This window comes from Bombyx mori, chromosome 3 (assembly GCF_030269925.1).
Source record: "Bombyx mori chromosome 3, ASM3026992v2".
Lineage (NCBI taxonomy): Eukaryota > Metazoa > Arthropoda > Insecta > Lepidoptera > Bombycidae > Bombyx > Bombyx mori.
This window is the reverse complement of record NC_085109.1, coordinates 3,829,481-3,850,609: the sequence shown is the minus strand read 5'-3', so window position 1 is coordinate 3,850,609 and position 21,129 is coordinate 3,829,481. Positions and strand designations below refer to the sequence as shown.

The window sequence follows — 21,129 nt, the reverse complement described above, 5'->3', positions numbered from 1 at the left end:
TATAATAACAATACAGAAGGGTTCAGAAATATTTGCAAAAAAAGTGGCAGTAAAATTCCTTTACCTTACAAAGCGTGAAAACGCTCATGAACCATTGTTACCATTCATGAAAAATGAGACCCCAATCAGCCCAATGAGTTTCTCGCTAGATCTTCTCAGTGTTAGCGACATCCCCAGGTTAGAGCCCCATGAGCTCACCTATTCGCTCAGTGAATCCAGTATGACCCCTTGAGGTCACTAGAATATGTAGGAAAAAAGAAAACCCTAAATTTAAATTGAGAAAATGTAAAAAATACATTTCAAACTTATTTGCTCCCAGATCATGCAGTTTGGTTTGAAGGGTGGAGCAGTCATTGTACTTTAAAAAAGTGAGGCCCTAGAACTCGTGTCTCAAGGTCCCTACACATTGTAGATGTCTATGGCCTACTGTAACCACTTAACATCAAGTGGGCCGTGAGCTCGTCCACCCATCTATGCAATAAAAAAATTGGACAAACATGGGACAGCAATATTTAGATACATTTCAAACTCTATATTTTTAAGATTTTTGAAAGGTATAAGAAGGAAGAACACTAATACCATTTGTTACTCAATTGTTTGCCTAGATCCTGACTATTGCTGAAGTCCATTAGAGACTGTGACTGTGTGTGTTGTGTTGCTGTATTGGTACAAAATGACGAAATGCCAACATTGTGGAATACAGTATTAATTTCCAAGCCCAAAGTCGAAACAATTGTCATTATAGTAAACATTCTAATATTGTTAGAACTTACACATGATAGTTGAAGTATTTGGAGGAAACTTCAACTGCGTTTTGAAATCGACATGATGAAGATGACATGTAAACACAAATAAATATTTTTAATAATTTTATTCATTTAACAAATATTTATTTACTCAGTCCGACATAAGTCCAAATGTGTCCTATAATTTTTAATAAGTAACAAGATCTACTTGATTGGATACTTTAAAGCCAAGGCGCATGTTGTACCCGCGTGTCAGTACGAAATTTTTCCAGGGTATACTAAAATATATTGCATACATTTTGTACTAAATTGAGATTGTCCATTGTTTGCGTTTGATAGATGCTAGCCAGACGTCCACATCATAGTACATAATATACCGTAAAAACATCAATATACATCAGGTTGATATGAATCAGAGAGAAATAGTCTTTTCAATATAATTCTAACTTTTTTATATTGTGATATACTTTTAGAATTTTATGTGGCGTTTTTATAGTCTATAAATCAGGAAAGCATAAAAAAACCAGATCTGTACAATAGTTGACTATTTGGTGGGCATTTTGGAGTTATAATTAAGGTATATTAAATCTTTTATTTGACAACAAATTCTTCTCAATCGTTTCGCTTTTGAGTGTTCGTGGTTGTCGTGTAGTGTTGGGCAGACTTGAGGCGTCTCACATGTCCCGCCATCTCTCCCTGCTCGGGACAATCCTACTGCACTCATTTAGGGGACCTCCCGCTGTAGATTTAATTAGGTCAGTCCTATCTGCCTATTCAACATTTAATAATGAACGAAACGATTCAGAAACAGAAGACTTGATATTACTTTCGTATATGCACGTCTTATAACTTCCGCCTTGGCTAAAACTTAATCTGTTAAGATTTTAAACAATCATAAATACCTATAATTATGTATCAAAATATTTGAACACTATCCATATTGTTTGAGAACAAAAGACATGAAAAATAATATAATCTTTTCTAAAGTTTTGTTCTAAATGTTAATATGTAGTTTTATTTCACAAAAATAATATGAGAGTATATTTTTATATTTTCAACATAATTAATTGATAGTTAATAACATTCTCATTCTCAAGACTGAATAAAATTTACAATAAAAGTAACACAATACCCAAATTTCAAGCACATTTCGTTATATATCTTTGAAAAATAAATGTTCATACACAAACATCTTTATAGTATTTAATTAATTACTACTAATATTTACAAGCACTATATCACAGCTCCATACTAATTTTCATGCCAGAATTTAACAAACAAATTCACAGAAAGCTGTTACCTAACGTTAAATATATTTATGTAAAATATAAATAATTTCAATTCGTTAATAACAAAAAAGAAAATGAGTAAAATGGCCAATTTAAAACATTATGTTTGTTTTAATAAACACAAAATATTTGTTTAAAATCTTAAGCCATTTTTTTTTTCGTAACATTGTGCTTTTGTTTTTGTGCTTAAAGGTTTCAGTTTTCATCTCATTAATTAGAATGTATTGATTGACAAATGGACACATTTGATGGAGACTAGAAACTATGACTACATACGGAATTGGCGTTCATTTAGGCGGATTATTCAGGAAATTAATTCCAAAACATCCTTTATGGAACCATTGATCACGTAACCGACAGACTGTAGGCTGTCGACGATCAAAATAATAATTACAGTGTATCTCTAATTTCATATTCGAATCTAACATAAGGAGAAATTTCGAAAAATCTCTCATTATTTCAAAACAACAAAAAAAAAAACAGAATTTCAAGTGGCTTCTTTAAAACTTAACGACTATCGATAAGGACATGATCTCATAACAATATTAAAAATCAACAGGCACAATACCTAATATAGCAATATTATAAGAGGGAAACAAAAAAATCTACTCTCCTCTCGTCGGCTTCACTAACTTACAATCAGCACCTATCTGACAGACTTACAGTACGGACGTAAACGACTTGGCGTCTTCATTCTTTTTTTTTTTTAAATAATCGAACATTTCATATTCGTTCATTCGTTTGGAGCTAAGTGTTCTCGTAGAACGAGTTGTTGAAGTGAGTTGTCAGGAGGTACACGACGGCCTCGTACGTGGACATCATGATGGCGGTGTTCGGTATCTGCCTCACTAGCTGCGTTCCTAGACCCCTGGGGAGTTTATTGTCGTTGGTTAGTCTCGTTTTTTTCTTCTTTTTTTTTTCTATTAAAACTCCTTCGGGCAAATGGTCAGTGAAATTTTAAAGTCTTAAAAATGAAGGCAATGTTTTTGCAGCAGCGTTCTACGTCAGCAAGGACATAGACCTATTTTTCGTACTGCCATAAAAGAAGTTTCGCTTCTCTTATACTTTTTTTTGCATATTCTGGTGAACAAACTAATGGGTCACTCAATTACATAGTATTATAGCTGTTGCCTTTAGGGTTTTCTAGCTCGTAGAGTGATATTAGAAGAAACTCCACTTATGAAGCTACTACTGTTACGCTTTTTTTTTCACACATAGGCAGGGATTGTTGCCACCACAGCTACAGTATGGGAATACTGAGGTTACTTCTGTTCCTATTCTAAATCCTTCCTATACAGGGCCAGTGAGGACTTTAGCTAAAAATATGTCCCCATGCAGAAAGAAAAGCAGATATATTTATTCACCTGTAGACTCCACGGTATCCTTCTTCCATCCACACTGTATGAAGAGTTTGCCAGAATTTCCGATACTTGTCACCTTCTTCTCTCAATCTCGTTCTTGCTACCTCTGGAAACAATAATTGCTGTTATTAACAATAATTGCTGTTATATTTAACATTACAAAATAAACTAAAATAATGTCAATTATTATGATATTTGTCCCAAGAAAGTGTAAATGTATTATTATTTTTTTAATTTTTTTATTGCCTGTTTTGATGGGTGGAAGAGCTCACAGCCCAACTGGTGTTAAGTGGTTACTGGAGCCCATAGACATCTACAACTTAAATGCGCCACCCACCTTGAGATGTAAGTTCTAAGATCTCAGTATAGTTACAACGGCTGCCCTACCCTTCAAACCGAAACGCATTACTGCTTCACGGCAGAAATAGGCAGGGCGGTGGTACCTACCCGTGCGGACGCACAAGAGGTCCTACCACCAGTAGGTTTTTTTTTTTTTTTTTTTTATTGCTTAGATGGGTGGACGAGCGCACAGCCCACCTGATGTTAAGTGGTTACTGGAGCCCATAGACATCTACAACGTAGACGCGCCACCCACCTTGAGATACAAGTTCTAAAGTCTCAGTATAGTTACAACGGCTACCCCACCCTTCAAACCGAAACGCATTACTGCTTCACGGCAGAAATAAGCAGGGCGGTGGTACCTATCCGCGCGGACTCACAAGAGGTCCTACCACCAGTAAACAGTAAGGTTACCACCATTATTTTTTATAATGTTAATATTTTACCACTTCTATTTCTTTAAATGAAATTAAAGTACTTAGTATCACCTAGCAGTACATATATGATAATCATACGGGATATAGAATCATATTACTATATACTAGAGGTCCCGCAGTAGTCCAAATTCGACTATAATTAATTGGAATTGTAAATTTGTACACTATTATGATTGTATTTTATACTTCTATAATCACAAATTTCGCCAAGACTACACTATAGAAAAATATTAATAAAGACAAACAATATTTAATCTATTCTCAATTTGACCACAGACGTCAAGAACAAAGTTTGACAATAAATAGTATGCATGCGTGTGTGCGTCAAATACATGGTATGTAGTGTGTGTAATGTTTTCTTTATCGATTTAATGTAACTTTTATGCATTATTTAAAAAAAAAAATTAGCATTCTGCACTTCTCTATATTCTCTATAAGTATAGGAAATTTCATACTCCTCCGTCCACGCAATTTTCGTAAAAAGGGATACAAAGTTTTTGCTTCACGTATTAATATATAGACTATATATTATATATTAATTAGATTTTAGAACATAAACAATAAATGTTCAACAAAAATTGTCTTCAAAAAGATGTTTTATGATAAAATAAAAACAATACAAAAAATTTTCAATCATATGATAGTCTCGGTCGTGAAGGCGATAAACAATTATGCCCCCTATCAGCGCGAGATAAGATTGCAGATTTGTGCCGATGAACTTGTACCTTTTTTTATTCTGTAACGTTTTTATTTTAATATTTCATTTAGTGGCACATTAAGTTGTCTGTATTCTTTATTATAGATCTATATTGTTAGTAATATATTGGAAAAGCTTCTAGAAAGGAACGCCAGAGGTAATCAGGATGATTTTTGACGAAGAGCACGGCATTTAACGCATTTATATTAATAAAAAAATTGGCGCGCGTCTTGCGAAAATACACGCCCGGCAAGCGGGTTTCGCTGTCCATTGCAGTTTCATGGAATACGGACTAATTAAAACAAGACTTGGCATTTTTGTATATAATAAATATATATTTATATACGAGTATATGGAAGTATATAATATGTGTAAATTGTATACTATTTTATGATGTTATATAATTAAGTGCACGGCATTGTATGTTATGAGTTTTATTTTATTGCCTTGTAGGCAGATAAGTATACGGCCCACTTGATGGTGAGTGACTACCGTCGCCCGTGGAATTCAGCAATGCCAGGGGCAGAGCCACGCCGCTGCCTACCGTTAAGCACTCTCCACAAGCTTCGTTTGAAGTAGGAAAAGCCATAGGGCTCAGGAAACATCGATATTATAGAGATAATAGCTACTGTTTAGGACTTTAGAGCATGGACTGTATTTTGGTGCTAGCTTCAATAGAGACTAGATTCGGAGCGAAGAATTTTTATTTATTGATGTTCAACACGTGCGCACGTGCGACCAGATTTTTTTTGTAACTGACACCAACTTTGTTGCCATATTTATTAGTGTGTTCCCACATTTAAAAACAATGATAAAAAAAAAGATGTTTAGGACTGCCCTAAACAGCTACCATATGCTACTAATACTACTACTACTATACTACTAGCCCGCACTAATAACCTTAAGTAGCTTCCCGGGTCCCGTCTTAACCGGTAGGGCATGATGTGAACCCCCACAAGCCTGGCTGCTGCGAGCAAGAACCAATAACGCTTTCCGAACTGAAGGTAGGTCCGTTGCTTCAATACGAACAATACGTCGACGTAATATCTTAAGATGTGTGGTGTTCACTAACAAAATGAACGACTCCCGAACTGGCATTGGCCTTGTGACTTTGAGAAGACCAATCTCTTAGCGTGTACTTTTAAATAAACAGCCCAAAGGGAAACATGACAACACTAGATTGTATTACAGTTATCACAATATCTCGGCGATTATGTCATTGAAATAGGTCAAGTGGTTTTCACGTGAAAAAGTCAAAACCGCCAATTATGTTATCTATATATTAATACGTGAAGCAAAAACTTTGTATCCCTTTTTACGAAAATTGCGCGGACGGAGGAGTATGAAATTTTCTACACTTATACAGAATATAGAGAAGAAGTGCACAATGCTAATATTTTTTTAAAATAATGCATAAAAGATACATTAAATCGATAAAGAAAACATTACACACACTACATACCATGTATTTGACGCACACACGCATGCATACTATTTATTGTCAAACTTTTGTTGTCAAATTGAGAATAGATTAAATATTGTTTGTCTTTATTAATATTTTTTTATAGCCTTGGCGAAATTTGTGATTATAGAAGTATAAAATACAATCATAATAGTGTACAAACTTAGGATTTCAATTAATTATAGTCGAATTTCGACTACTGCGGGTCCTCTAGTAGTTTGAAAAGCACATACGTATAGTTTCAATCAATAATACTCTATTACCCTAATTTTTATATGAGCCCAAAAATAATAAAATTTTAATTTTTCAGATTCTTGTCAAATATTTGTTTTCGTTGCTTAAGATGTTGCCTATACGATTGACTAAAAATATTGCACTCTAATTGTTTGCATATAGAGAATACGCATAACAAAAAGGGGAGATATTTAGTGAAATTCTTGTGGCGAAGACTGCTCTGGAGTATTTTTGATTAATGAAAAGATTTGATGAATTTTACCCTGCGTATTTACGAGTTAGTTAATTGTTGACCTGAGTTAGTGCATTATTACTATTCGAAAAAGAAGCAAACCTACCTACGCGTACTCACAAGAGGTCCTACCACCAGTCATTACGCAAATTATAATTTTGCGGGTTTGATTTTTATTACAAGACGTTATCCTTCACCGTGCATGTCAATCGTGAACATTTGCAGGTAACCACCAACCACCCTGCCTATTTCAGCCGTGAAGCAGTAATACGTTTCGATTTGAAGGGTGGGGCAGCCGTTGTAATTATATTGAGACCTTATAACTCATATCTCAAAGGTGGGTGGCGCATTTACGTTGTAAATATCTATGGGCTCCAGTAATCACTTAACACCGGGTGGACTGTGAGATCACCCACCCATCTAAGCAATATTAAAAAAAAAGCCACATTAAAAAGTATTCTCACCGTGTGGATAAGCAATGCACGAAGCGACGGTCTTCGAGAAGGCACCGGCTCCCATGAACTCTATGAAGTCACGCGGGGATCTCTGGTCGCTGGCCACCCCGTCCACGCTCCGGGCGGCTATCAGTCGCGCTTTCACGCCTTCGTATAGTACGAAATGGACAACGGTCTCGCTAATACCCATATACGAAGCGGTTATGCCTTTGTAGAAACCACGAATGCCCTGAAAAAAAAAATTTGTTATCTATACTTAATATATAAATGTACAGTGGTTTTTACAGATGTTCCGTTATAACAACTGAACCATGCATCCGATTGACTTGAAACTTGGTATCCATGTAGACAATACATGTACTTAATGGATAGGCTAATACTTATATGAGTGTTGGACTCCCTACATCAGTTGCGGGGGCGTTAATGATGAGAATCTTTGTGGGGGTGAGAAATACTAATGTTAATTTTAAATGCCCAGTAAAGCGGACGGGTACACCTAATTATTCAATAAAAATCGGACATCGACGAAATCGCCGTACCATATCGATTTAATTGAATATGCAATTTCGAAAAGGGCACATCTCTGAAAATGTAAAATGTTCAGGAAATGAAAAAAACTGATTATTTTCTAAAGCAGTGTAAAATTTAAAATATTAACTTTTGCGATATATTTTAGTGTTAATTAGCAATTGAAAATTACTGGAATTATTATAAAATGGATGTAGGTAAGCCTCAAAACTACATGTACATATATGAAAAAACGTATTTGACAAAATATGCGACATGTGCCCTTTTCGAAATTGCATATTCAATTAGATTTATGGTTTTATTGAAACATCGATTAGCTTCGGCTAGACGAAATAATTACCGATTTAGCGTATATCCGTTTGATGCACTGTAGGGCTGTCACGTGCTGTCCGTCCAACTGTAATCGAGTTTTAACAAACCAAATCGGATTGGTCATCGTGCACGAGACAAAACCTGAAACGAATATCTTATCGTCGGAAAGGATGAACACGAAAAACTAGAAACAAAAATTTGAAAATATATAATGTTATTTATTAAAAAAATAAAAATAAATAAAAACGTGTGGCATTCGGGGACTGCCGCGGTAAAGCTATTGCATAGCATTTTTTACAATAATAATTTAATATTAAAACAATAATAAAATAGGTAAAACCACGCTATATTTATAAACATTAACAAAAGCAAAACATTAACTGTCCCCTTCACACTCATGAGCCAGACCGCAGATGTGCAGACTTTTCATGATGCGCATGCAGTGCGACGTCACGCCGCCCGCTTATTCACAAACACTAGACAAGCGCAACGTGTGAATGTGCTGAACGCGAGCTACATGGTAGGCGGAGTGGGGGGTGTTAGGTTTTATTTTTATTACAGAATTTCTTGATTCGGTCGCCGCAATCAAAGCCCGCGATAAAAGCTATGCAATAGCTTAAAACTTTATGCATATTTAGTTACTTTATTTATTTTGACTCTTGAATTGACGCAATAGCCGGTTAATATATTTACCTGCTGCACTCGCAGCCGACAGATGAACGATCGGTGTGTCAGGTGGTATATTCTGATTCAAAATAGCTTTAGCTTGTGAGTACGTGCAGAAATATATAGCCCTAGAAGGTGCCACTCCAACAATGTTCGGTCCCAAGCCTTTGAACAGCGCTTTTGGTCCTTCGGTCTGCACAATGTGTCTGAAAAACAAAAAAAAACCGTGGCTCATGTCATTTTCACCTTTGCACCAACCAACGAAGATAATTATCGACCTATAATATTATGACGTAAATTCATATCTCTTTCATTGTGATAAAAACGTTAAATGTCAACATCGAACTAAAATTAACTGTTGTCTGTTTAAATTAGGTTGACTCGAGGCCTCGGGAAAGTTTCTATCCTGTTTCGTGTAATTGTTGTCATTTCAAGCGCCTCCATCAACACGATAACGAACGTATATAAAGCTAATTATGATAACGTATAATTATTAGGAAGCGCTCTCAAGGTCACGCAAAGATCAATGAAGAGAGAGGGCTATGCTCGGAGTTTCCCAAGAGATCAAATCAGAAATTAGGACATTCGCAGGGAAAGCATAATGATCGAATTTTTTTTTTGGTCAGTAGGAAATCGCTGGACTTCCGCCCTCCACTGGGGAATGGAGGGCGAGGTATGTCGGAGTCGAACTGACTAAAACCTCCTGTCGCTCAACAACCATCGTCCAAACCTCGTATGAGACTCATGAAAAGGTAAAGGGGGGAAAGTGAAGCGTTTAGTGCGGAGCACATCTCTCCCATCACCCAAAGGATTGCGACGTTGAAGTGGCAGTGGACAGGGCACATTTCTCGTAGAACGGATGGCCGTTGAGGACGGTAAGTTCTTGAGTGGCGACCGCGTTCCGGAAGACGTAGCGCGGGTAGGCCTCCCACAAGATGGACTGACGACATATTGAGGTTCACGGCGATCTGCTGTATGCAAGCAGCGCAGGACCGATCTTTGTGGCGAGGCTTGGGGGAGGCCTCTGTCCAGCAATGGATGTCTGTGGGCTGATATAATAGAATAGAACACGGATCCCCACCTCATCGAACTTGTCTCCTCAACGAAAAGTTCCACGAGCGAACTAACTCATAGACATAACCCACTGAGTTTCTCGTCGGATCTTCTTAGTGGGTCATTCCTATCTAATGGTAAAATCTGCGAAGCACTGCCCTTGCTAGAGCTAATGTTAGCAAATCCTCTCAAGTTCAGCCCGTGAGCTCACCTACCCATCCGCGAGAGGCTGAAATAGCCCCTAAGCTACAACCGAATAGGTTGGGGGAAAAACCACAGATTCCGAACAACACAGTTCGAGTCCACGATTTATTCTCGTGACCATCCGTTTTTTTTTTCTTTATGCTGTTATCTATTGGCATAAACTCGATAATAACGCCGGTCTTAAGTTACTTTAGCGTCTTTTTTTTAAACTCGTAGATTATTTAAGCACACACATATGTACATACACGCACTTAGAATTTTTTGTGATAACATTCTGCACGTGATCCGTTTACGTTTATACTATAAACGATAACAAATATAATAATATAATACGCCCGATCTTATGGGTATTGTGGAGACTGCGAAAAACGTGTCATAGGTTTGTTTCTATGTAAAGTTAGAAGTATTTATCTTATTCAAAATGGCGTTCTGCCAAAATGTTTATTTAGCACGCAGACACACTTAATACTTCTAAAGCTATGTATCGGCGTTATCCGAAAATAACGATCGGATAAGTTCCAATGACCTAAATTGTTGAAACTTAAAATAGGGGTTTAGTGTAATCAATGACCTGCGTCGGCACACGTCAGGACGCTACGGAACTGTTATTGCGTTAGTAAAAGTTGATTTAAAAAAAAAAACCCTAAAATACAACAAAAAATGGTGCACGTGAATGAAGTGAAACTTCTTTTGCAGTGTGTAGTATTGTGGTTTTCTTCATTTTTCATCCTTAAATCAAATTTCTCTTGTAATAGGGAATGCTGTGTATAAGAGAAACTAACTACCTACCTCACTGCCCTTTCCCTCTCTGCACGGTCGAGTGGTTCGCGAGACGCTGTCTATTTTCTCACTCTCGCTCTTCCTAAATCGTATCTCTTGTTTCTAGCCGTAACGAATCTATTGCGATTTATATTTTACTCTCAAAGCGCCTAAAGAAGTTTCACTTCAAAAAGGGCGAACACAAAAAACAAAGAATTACGTTTCAGATCCTCACCTGATGCATTGTATGAGGCTCATTCTGGACGGTGTCCTGGCGTGTCCAGCCCTCGCGTACTGCTGTACCTGACAATTGTACGACATCAGCATACGATCTGCTTGCTTGCTGTATGCGAACATCGCACCCATTGTACGTCTGTAGCCCCATTTGGCCTCCTGCATTATACGGCCAATGTTATGTAAAACCATCGCTTGTGTTAAACTTCATATGCATGCGGGCTTTTGTTGTTAGTAAAAACAAAATATGTTATTTAACAATCTACTTTACTAATTAATATCTACGATTATGAATAACACTTTTTTCCATACTTCTTATAACGGACTCATAACTCATGTATGACAAAAGACGAAAGTAATTTTAAGTGAATATTTCAGATTCTAAGAAACCTCAAATCAATGGGCACTACATGAAGAGACACATCTATGACGTCAAACTATTACAAGATAAATCTAAAAACCCCAACATCCACACAGAACACATCGACTAAGACAAAAACAAACTAAGCTTTCGACTAATGAACGTATAAATTATTAAAAGGACAAAAAAAAAAGAAAAACAATTTAACACATTTAATAAAATAATTCGCTTTACACAAGCGATGGAACAAAAGTCATCGATAGGGCCAATAAATAGGGTTTCATACAAAACAACGGTACGGACAAACAGTTCGCAAGTTTCGCGTGACGAATCACACGTATTTTTATAACAGAACGCGAATTTCTTGCTAGAGGAATCTAATTCTATATGAACGTTTGTCAAGATCGTGACGTGGACCACAAAACGGGACACGAACATCCGACGAGTTTAGTTGGGATATAACTAACGTGACCATTGTTTTTTCGTATCAAAGCGGGACACCTACGGAATTGCGTATATAAATAAATACATATAATAATATAGGGTATGTTGGGGTAATATTTAAGTGCAAAATAAAAAAAATATGGTTTAAAAAATGACTTTAAATAATTTATTATGGTATCTTACCCTCACTGACATCTTAATTCTTACACCAACTTGGCCTTTAAACAATATTTATAAATAATTTCGCAACAAAAATCTAATTTTCTGCAGCAAAATTAGTTACTTTAGTATGTATTTTGTAATACAATAAGGATTTGGGATAAGTAAGTATTCAGTAAGTTTCTAATAAATAAATGAAAGCGGGACAATTTTGTTCTCGTTGGGGACAGCGGGACAATACCGCCCAAAGCGGGACGTATGGTCACGTTAGATATAACAGCAATAACTTGTATATGAGTCGTCTATTATCAAAGGTGGCAATCTGTGCATTTGGACAAAAAAATGTTATTGATATGTCAATACAGATTGATTTGAATATAATCGTCTCCTTCAAAGAATACGGTTCAAAACCTGCATTAAATAAAGGTTAATAGTTAACCTGTTATTTATCTAAGATGTCGTTCCGAAGAGTTTTGTGACTGTCGATGGAATACAAAGTCAATAATTCGTTTTTCTGATTTACCAATCATTGTCCAAAAGTCAGATTGCCGCCTTTGATAATAGACGACTCATATACGAGTATGTGTAGCTGCGTTCTAAAAATAGAATCGTGTTTATCAGATCGCTTGATGCGTGTGTAGCGTCTGTACTACAAAATCATAATGATTGATGATCTAATGAACGTACTATATAGTCTAGTCTGGTAAACGAAGGCACTAAGTCAATGATGAACGGAAAATTAAATGGAAATAGGTACGTGCGATTTTTTAACTTTGTAAACATGATAATAGAACGAAAAGTCATTTAATTCGTGAACGGAGAAGTTGTTGTTGTATCGAAAGAATATGTTAACACGAACAAAGGAAAAATGTTGTCTGGAATATAGTCTCCAAAGTTATCAGCTAATATTTTGCCCAAGGTCATTGTTCATTATTGTTGTAAAAGTAAAATCGATTTAACATCGGAAAATAACTAATGAACCACGCGTCACCCAATCAAATATGCACCCTACCATTAGATCAACCTTGCACTCCTCCTTTAGCCTCAATAATTGTAATGGCACAAGCACAAGGTCGTATCTCGACTCGCACTTACGTAACACATACCTACTTTATAATTGTATTATTTATTTTCGTAATTAGTCGTAGTAGTTGTCCGAGCGTGAAAACAATATTGACGAACAATTTCAAATGAATAAAAAAAATCGATTTAGCTACAAAGGGATATGTCATTAGAATTTGTATCTTAGGAGCGCAGCAGTTGATATCAGCGTCATGTATTTTTGGGGATTATACGACAAAGGGAAGATCTTCCACCGATATTGCTCGGTAGACTGACAGTCCGAAAGTTGTTGTTCGGAACTTGTATGAGTCGACTATTATCAAAGCCGGCAATGTGACTTTTGGACAATTATTGGTAAATCAGAAAAACGAATTATTGACTTTGTATTCCATTGGCAGTCACAAAACTCTTCTGAACGACATCTTAGATAAATAACAGGTTAAGTATTAACCTTTATTTAATGCAGGTTTTGAACCGTATTCTTTGAAGGAGACGATTATATTCAAATCAATCTGTATTGACATATCAATAACATTTTTTTGTCCAAATGCACAGATTGCCACCTTTGATAATAGACGACTCATATGCAAGCTTATCTTGGAAATGTAGTAAGCGAGGTTCAGGTATCTGTTAAATATCTTGTATTGTATGATAGCGACCGCCACATCCTAAAATTTGGATGTTAGATTACTTATATCGATTCAACGAACGACAGAAGTTAAGATCTAAACATGACGGAAACAAATAATCTTGGCTTGCTTACTGGTATTTGGATGTGAGCCAATGCCAGGTCGCCAGCTCAATCATTTCTTTTTCATTTACATTCAAAGCTTCAGTAAAATCTATAATTTATATAGGTACTATTAGCATGCACCTTTCAAAAATATTCTGTTTTATGCTCACTAAGTCGAGCGATATAAATGGCGAAATCAATTTTAACGAGTGATGAACTTTTGGCTTAACACCTAAAGCTGAGCATAGCGGCTTGAAATCCAGAATAACTAATGGAACTGTTCGGTTTATGAGTTAGAAACACACCCTTATCGAATAATAATCTGACGAAGCATGTTGCGGATAATAACATGTAGGTACTTTTAGGTTACGATTATTATGTTCTTTTTTTTATAATAAATTAGCCGACTGGTGGCCCTTATCGAATAAGTTTAGTTTAAATAATTGATCGAAGTTCTCGGAACCATGAACAAATGAGGTTTCTATTTGAATGAACCTTATTCATTTGCTATCTGAGATCAAGCAACATTGTAAGCCTAATTCAAACATAACCGAAAACACATTAGATACAGTATGTTCTTTTTTTGAAAATTAAGGCGCAGTGTTTTTATTCGAAACGGTTGATCAAAAGATATGGTAATTTAGGCAAATGGGAATGAAAACGTCAACCGTGAAAACCTGTTCTATATATTTCACCAACGATCTCTTCATGTCGTCTTGTCATAGCAACACAGTCCTCAAAATTGCGTCATTACTATCAAAAGAGTTTTCTCAAGAACGTCGTAGATATTTTTAAAAACGGATTCAATCAACTTTTACCAAAATTCTATAATAATGCGCATTATAGCTACGTTACTCACGCGACAAGGTCACGGTCGCACGCGTTATGTCGATTGAAGAAAAACAAAGTAGGTACTATCTTATACGTTGTACAATTCACAATTTGAATTTGCGTGAATTCATTAAATTTCTACTTAATTTATTTAAATGTACAAATTGGTGTACAAGGTATTAGAATTGAAAATGTTAAATGTTGCCTATTGAATGAAGCATACGTGCCACTAATTTGACATAAGTTACAAAAAAACTCCAGACTTCTTAAATTGTACTAACTAATCTAAAAAAATTAGTACACAAACACAATGTAAGAGAAAGGGCAAGACGAGTCGTTTGGTGGTTAAAGCCCTTTTTTCCTACCTAAAGCTGTTAGCCTTGAGAGGCTATGCCAGCGTAACCGTGCGAGTAGGTGAGCTCACGGAGCTCGAACCTGTGTGCTTAGTGCGAGTTTTTTAACGTTGTCGATAGCGTAAAAGTTAGCTCATATTTGTATGGAATGGGATCGTTCGCGTACGTCTGCCGCTAGGGGCGCTGTTTCAACTGAATACAAAATTGGCTAACTTTGTAATCGAGAACGTTAGGAAACTCGCACTAAGCACACTGGTGACGTTGCCAACACTAGCCCTAGCAAGAGCAGTGCTTCGCAGAATCTACCACCGGATCGGAAACGCGACCCACTGAGAAGATCCGGCGATAAGCTCAGCGGGCTAAAAACATCCTTTAGCCCCCGATCTGTCCCCAATATCTGCGGACGGTCAAGTCCCAGATACCCGCATTCCCCTTAGGCGCATATACATGCATAATATTTCGAATAAGGTTCGGCATAATGCCCGAAATATTATCAATTAAGCATATTTGACTGGGTCCTGTTGTAGAGCGAACTTTGATTAATAACTGCAGTTCTCACCTCTTTGGGACTAGGCTTCGCGATAAATAAACTATACATCTATACAAATAAATAAAATTGGAGTGTCTGTTTGTAATAATAAAATAATCACTTTTTACTAAATGCGTAAGTATGTATACCCAGTACATAATAATATACCAAAATAACATTTTATTTTATTTTTGCCTGTCTGTTTGTTTGTTCCGGCTCATCTCTGGAACGGCTGGACCGATTTTGACGGACTTTCACTGATAGGTAGCTTATGATATAAGGCGTAACTTAGGCTACTTTTTTTAGACTAACTTCGCCCGCGGCGTCACGCGCGGTACTACATTAATCGCGGGTAACATCGCGACTCAGCTAGTTATCTATATATTTACAAGTTAACTTTCAATTAAAACTACTTCTACGGTTTAATTTCGCGTATTTTATTGTAATTATATTATTTCTGATGTTTTACGAATTCTTTCCAGTTTTTGAAGTAGTGGACTAATTATATCCTAATTACGTAATTTTAGGCTTTGATTATGTCTACGGTGCACGAAAATCGAAAATAAATACTAAACAATTAACTCACTTTTAACAATAAAAACAAAATAGTATGTACCATTTAAGAACTATTAAAAACACACAAAAACAACTTTACAAGTTGTTCAATGACTAGATTGTTTTCATTTTAAGAAAACTGATTTATATTGTTTACTCCAAAAATAGGATTAAAAAAAAGAATACATTAAATATTCATGAACTATCCGTGTGTAGAGTCGCGTGATTCGCGTGTTTGCATATTTATTGGTTGTAAGTAATTTACAACGAATCGCTACTTGGAATAAAAAAAATTGTGGCATCGTCTTTACGTCTCTCATATAATTTACGTTTTATCATAGAATGTAACAAATACTATGTGGCGTTTATGAACGCACATTTTTATGATGCGTAAGCCAGAACGCACGAGATGTGGGAAAAAGAATATTATAGTCTGTGACACGGGACCTTTTTACCGCCAAATATTTAAAACGTAAAAAATAATTTTTAATGTGTATAATAACTAATTTATTATAATTACTTAGAATTGTTTATGCCGCTACAACAATAACATTTATATTGTTTCAACTGTGGTGTTAATTACATAAAACACGACTTTACGGCGAAATAAAGAAGGGACTCTATATGCACTCCCTCAACTATTTTATTTTATTCGACACTACTGTCATAAAATAACACTTGCCTACAATGATACTGAATAACCGTTCTGACAAGAGTGATTGTCAGAGTCAGTGTCGTAAAAACGAATGAGCAGACCAGCAAAATACAAACACTGACCGGCATTTACCTTTTGTTGGCTTACCAACGTCCCAGCGTATTATTATCTAACACAGGTTAGTATTAATATTGTGCCAATTTCTACCATTCAATGCAAAAGGTGGAAAAGCCTTGATGAAATACAAATGAGACCATCAAGCCGGATGTCAGCATCCCCTCGTGATATCTATGGCTCCGGTAGCAACTTAAAACCATGTTAAAACAACGATGCTAAAACAAATTTGATGCTTAAAATAAGAACCCACCTTCGACGGACACATGTATGTAGTACGTATTTGAAAAATCTTATTTTGTTTTTTTTTTAAATTTAAATAGTAATAATTTGATACTCGTTTTCCAAACGAGTTTTCATCATCGTGGGTGTGTTTAAAATTATCATATTAGAACGGTTTGCGATTTAGCGAATATTTGTTTACGTCGCGGCACGGATACAGTTCATCTGAATAACATTTTTTTTAATATAACCCCTTTTCTATTTTACTTGCTTATAATTGCTATTATTAGAACGAGTTACTGATGGTAGGACCTCTTGTGAGTCCGCGCGGGTAGGTACCAGCACTCTGCCTATTTTTGCCGTGAAGCAGTAATGCGTTGCAGTTAGACATATGCTGTAGCGAAACTTTCTGTAAATAATCATGTATTCTACAAAGTCATAGTACATTATTTTATTCTATCATCAATAGTTTACGCAGCGCACGCGATGTAAAGAATATTTTAGGTAATTTTTTTACACCTTGGGTCGCATTATTGGATTTTTAGTAAGGATCCCTATTTTTTTTTAAAAAACATTATATCCTATGTCACTCGGGGATAGTGTAGCTTCCAAACAGTGAAAGAATTTTTCAAATCGGTTCAGTAGTTTCGGAGCCTATTCAATACAAACAAACAAACAAACAAATCTTTCCTCTTTATAATATTAGTATAGAGTATAGATAATTACGATTAGTCGATACAGCAATTCATATTAGCAAATACGCACTTAGTACGTGTCTTTTTTCAGTTTCACCAGGACAGGTGGCAGGGCAGGAGGGGTGGGATTTGTTAACAGCTACCCGAGCGCCTTCGGAGGAGACCTAACAACTCTAGGGCAGCTGCTTTGCGAATTCATTTTGTCTATCTCTGTCGCAAAACAGTCGCGTGTTAGGGTGGGATATTCGTTATGCAACACAGCTGAAGATTCGACTTCAAGATGAGTGGCAGCCCTATACCCAAGACCTTAGTGTCCGTGGGCCCCGATAACCAGTCAACACCAGGTGAATCGCTAGTTCAATCATCCGTTTATGGAATAAAAAGACTGTTAGTCAAAACTTCAGCAATTCATAGCTTCATTAAAAACTATACAATTATGTATGTATGTTAATTACATATATAAATAAATAATTTTTTTCTTTTATTAAGAATTTAAAATTTTGCTATACTAAAACATTTATAGTTTGGTTTGTTTGTGATAGTGTATTAGAGATGAATAGTGTAAACAAGTTTCAGGGTCAATTGATGATAAGCGATGGATATTAACCCGAAGACGCAATTTTGATTTCACTATCAACTTTGATTCATTGCATCAATAATTTTAGTGGTAGGAATGTATAAAAAAGATTTTCATTTATTAACTAGCGTAGAATTTAAAGTAAATTAACTAAAATGAGATGTTTGTATACAAATTACAAAGAAGTCAATATATTTTTATACGAATAAAAACCGGTTTTTCATTTATACGTCCTTATTCCACTCATCTGATTGTAATGAAATTTGTTGGAGTTGTTTTTGGCATTCGAGGGAGGGATTCTGCCATGGCACTTTTTCTTTTTTATTGCTTAGATGGGTGGACGAGCTCACAGCCCACCTGATGTTAAGTGGTTACTGGAGCTCATAGATATCCACAACGTAAATGCGCCACCCACCTTGAGATATAAGTTCTAAGTTCTCAGTATAATTACAACGGCTGCCCTGCCCTTCAAACCAAAACGCATTACTGCTTCACGGAAATAGGCGGGGTGGTGGTACCTACCCGCACAGACTCACAAGAGGCCCTACCACCAGTAATTACGCAAATTATAATTTTCTACAACGCCAGATGGCGCGCTAGTAGCTCTAAAATATCGATTTTTTTCACGCAATACCTAGCGAACCAGAGCGGTAAACGATCGGCCCCCTGATCACGTAAAAATTTGCGACAGCCACAATTTTGCAGATGTTGTGCAGACGCGGCGCGACCGATCGCAAAACGTCAAATTATTTCGTATCACGTACCGCGATTGTTCGCTTACCGCTTACTGCAGTTTTCTGTCATACAACTAGCGCCAGTCGCAATCGGGTAGCAATAATTGGCACTAAAAAGCCACATTACTTTTTTTTTTTTGCTGAACAAACCGGCAAGTGAATTTATGAAAGCGCGTTACATATAAACATTTCAAAATGTTTCAGTGGAATTCACGTTTGAGCGCTGCTCAAGTGAGAGCTGCTAATTCTGTTCTTTTCGATGAAGCGTTACTAAAAACAAGTGATCTAATAATAATTTTGCTTTATTTTGAATAATAGCTATAAAAATGTAATTGTGTCATGTCAAACACTGATAAAAAATTTTTTTGTAATCTTTTGATAATTTGTAATCAGGTAGTTGTTTACGTTACGAACCTATTTTAAAAAAGAATGGATCAAAATTATAGCCTAATTTATTAATTTCATTATCAATTAAGTAAGCACACAAGCTCACAACCCATCTAGTGTTAAGTGGTATAGACTCACAACGTGAATGCCGCCCCCACCTTTAGAAACGAGGTCTGAGTTTCAACTGTATACCAAAACGGCTGCCCCATTCTTCAAATTGCAACGCATTACTGCTTCGCGGTAGAAATGGGCGGAATGGTGGTCTTGCGGGTTAATCAAACGCCCTACCACCAACGATTTCTTAAAGAATATTTGCTAATTTGATTTTAAATAAAAGATGAATGAATCCTTAATCATGGAAGTCTTCCATGTATATATGTCAAATACGTGTTTCATTGGATTTATTGATATCTGCCTGCGGGATTCTAACACTGGTTCAGTCGCATCTTTATTAGAAAGTCGGCCGTCTCTACTACACCGCTTAGGCCACGACGATTTCAAATTAAATAGTAAATTCTAGAATAAATGAGTTAGTTTTATGGTTTTATCAATAATAACGTGTACAACAGATCCATCTTACGCCGACAACGCTAGAACAACCAGTCGATGATATTCTAGGCGAGATGCTGCTATTCTTTATCAAGTAATAGATAGTGGATTTGTTTGACTTGGCAAGAGTAGGCTTTGATTTGAATACCAGAAATATAGTGCAGTCTTTCACAGCTTGAAGGGAAATAAAAGCTGTGCAGACTATTCAAAATAATGTTCACCCAAGGTCATGGGCAATATGACGTGAATAGGAAACTGCATGTCAGACATTAACTTAATGTTCTATATTATTTTTAAACAAATGAATCTCGTATTTTAAGACAATAAATAAATATTTATTTTTATAATTAGCCCAGATTTTCGTCGACGAAGCCATCTTAAGAGATGCTTCATTGCAAATATCAGGCCGATATTTAGTAAGTTATTTTTATTCAATAACCAGGTACTCTTTGCACTCACTCACTGCAGTAAGAATTTTATTCAATCATTATATTATCTAGATTATAGCGGACAACAAATAAGAGTAGACACATCGTGAGCTGTAGTTGTAGAAAGAGGAGAAAATGGCTAACTAAGGCGAACCACTGGCTCATGCAGCTTTCATTTCAACAGAGGCTGCTCGTACGCAGGCAGAGGCCGCGCATCTTCCAGCAAATCGGCAAAAACCTTGTTTAAAATAATAAGTTCAATTTTGTTTTAATTTTAGCTGAGTCCGTAATAGTTTATATTACCATTATTTACCATAAAAACGAAATAGCGCTTGATACAATAGTCAAGCAAATCCAAATATATACGTTTTACTTTAGGCTGGTACTACAGTAAATTTTATGACACTAATGAGTATATTTTACGCTAATAAAACTACTCTCAACTTAGCATTTCAAAATGACTATTTTTTTTTTATTGCTAAGATGGGTGGACGAGCTTACAGCCCACCTCGTGTTAAGTGGTTACTGGAGCCCATAGCCATCTACAATGTAAATGCGCCACCCACCTTGAGATATAAGTTCTAAGGTCTCAGTATAGTTACAACGGCTTCTCTACCCTTCAAAACGAAACGCATTACTGCTTCACGGTAGAAATAGGCGGAGTGGTTGTACCTACTCGTGCGGACTCACAAGTGGTCCTACCACCAGTAGAATATCAGTATTTAGCTTCATT

The 21,129-nt window shown here is 36.2% G+C and overlaps 1 protein-coding gene across 3 annotated transcripts in view; it reads right to left on the bottom strand.

The window, feature by feature from the left end:
- Positions 1-856: 856 nt before the first annotated feature.
- Positions 857-21,129, bottom strand: part of LOC101739170 (mitochondrial carrier protein Rim2) — a 29,954-nt gene continuing 9,681 nt past the window's right edge. For 2 of the 3 annotated variants that reach the window (XM_004926251.5, XM_062675225.1), the window contains 6 exons: positions 11,010-11,167; positions 8,786-8,964; positions 8,121-8,233; positions 7,262-7,481; positions 3,400-3,502; positions 857-2,903 (listed from right to left, as the gene is read on the bottom strand). In XM_004926251.5, coding sequence (XP_004926308.1) covers positions 2,783-2,903; positions 3,400-3,502; positions 7,262-7,481; positions 8,121-8,233; positions 8,786-8,964; positions 11,010-11,167 — 894 coding nt within the window. In that variant the 3' untranslated portion in view covers positions 857-2,782. The remainder of the gene's footprint in view (positions 2,904-3,399; positions 3,503-7,261; positions 7,482-8,120; positions 8,234-8,785; positions 8,965-11,009; positions 11,168-21,129) is intronic. The other variant, XM_012690456.4, reaches the window with a different exon arrangement.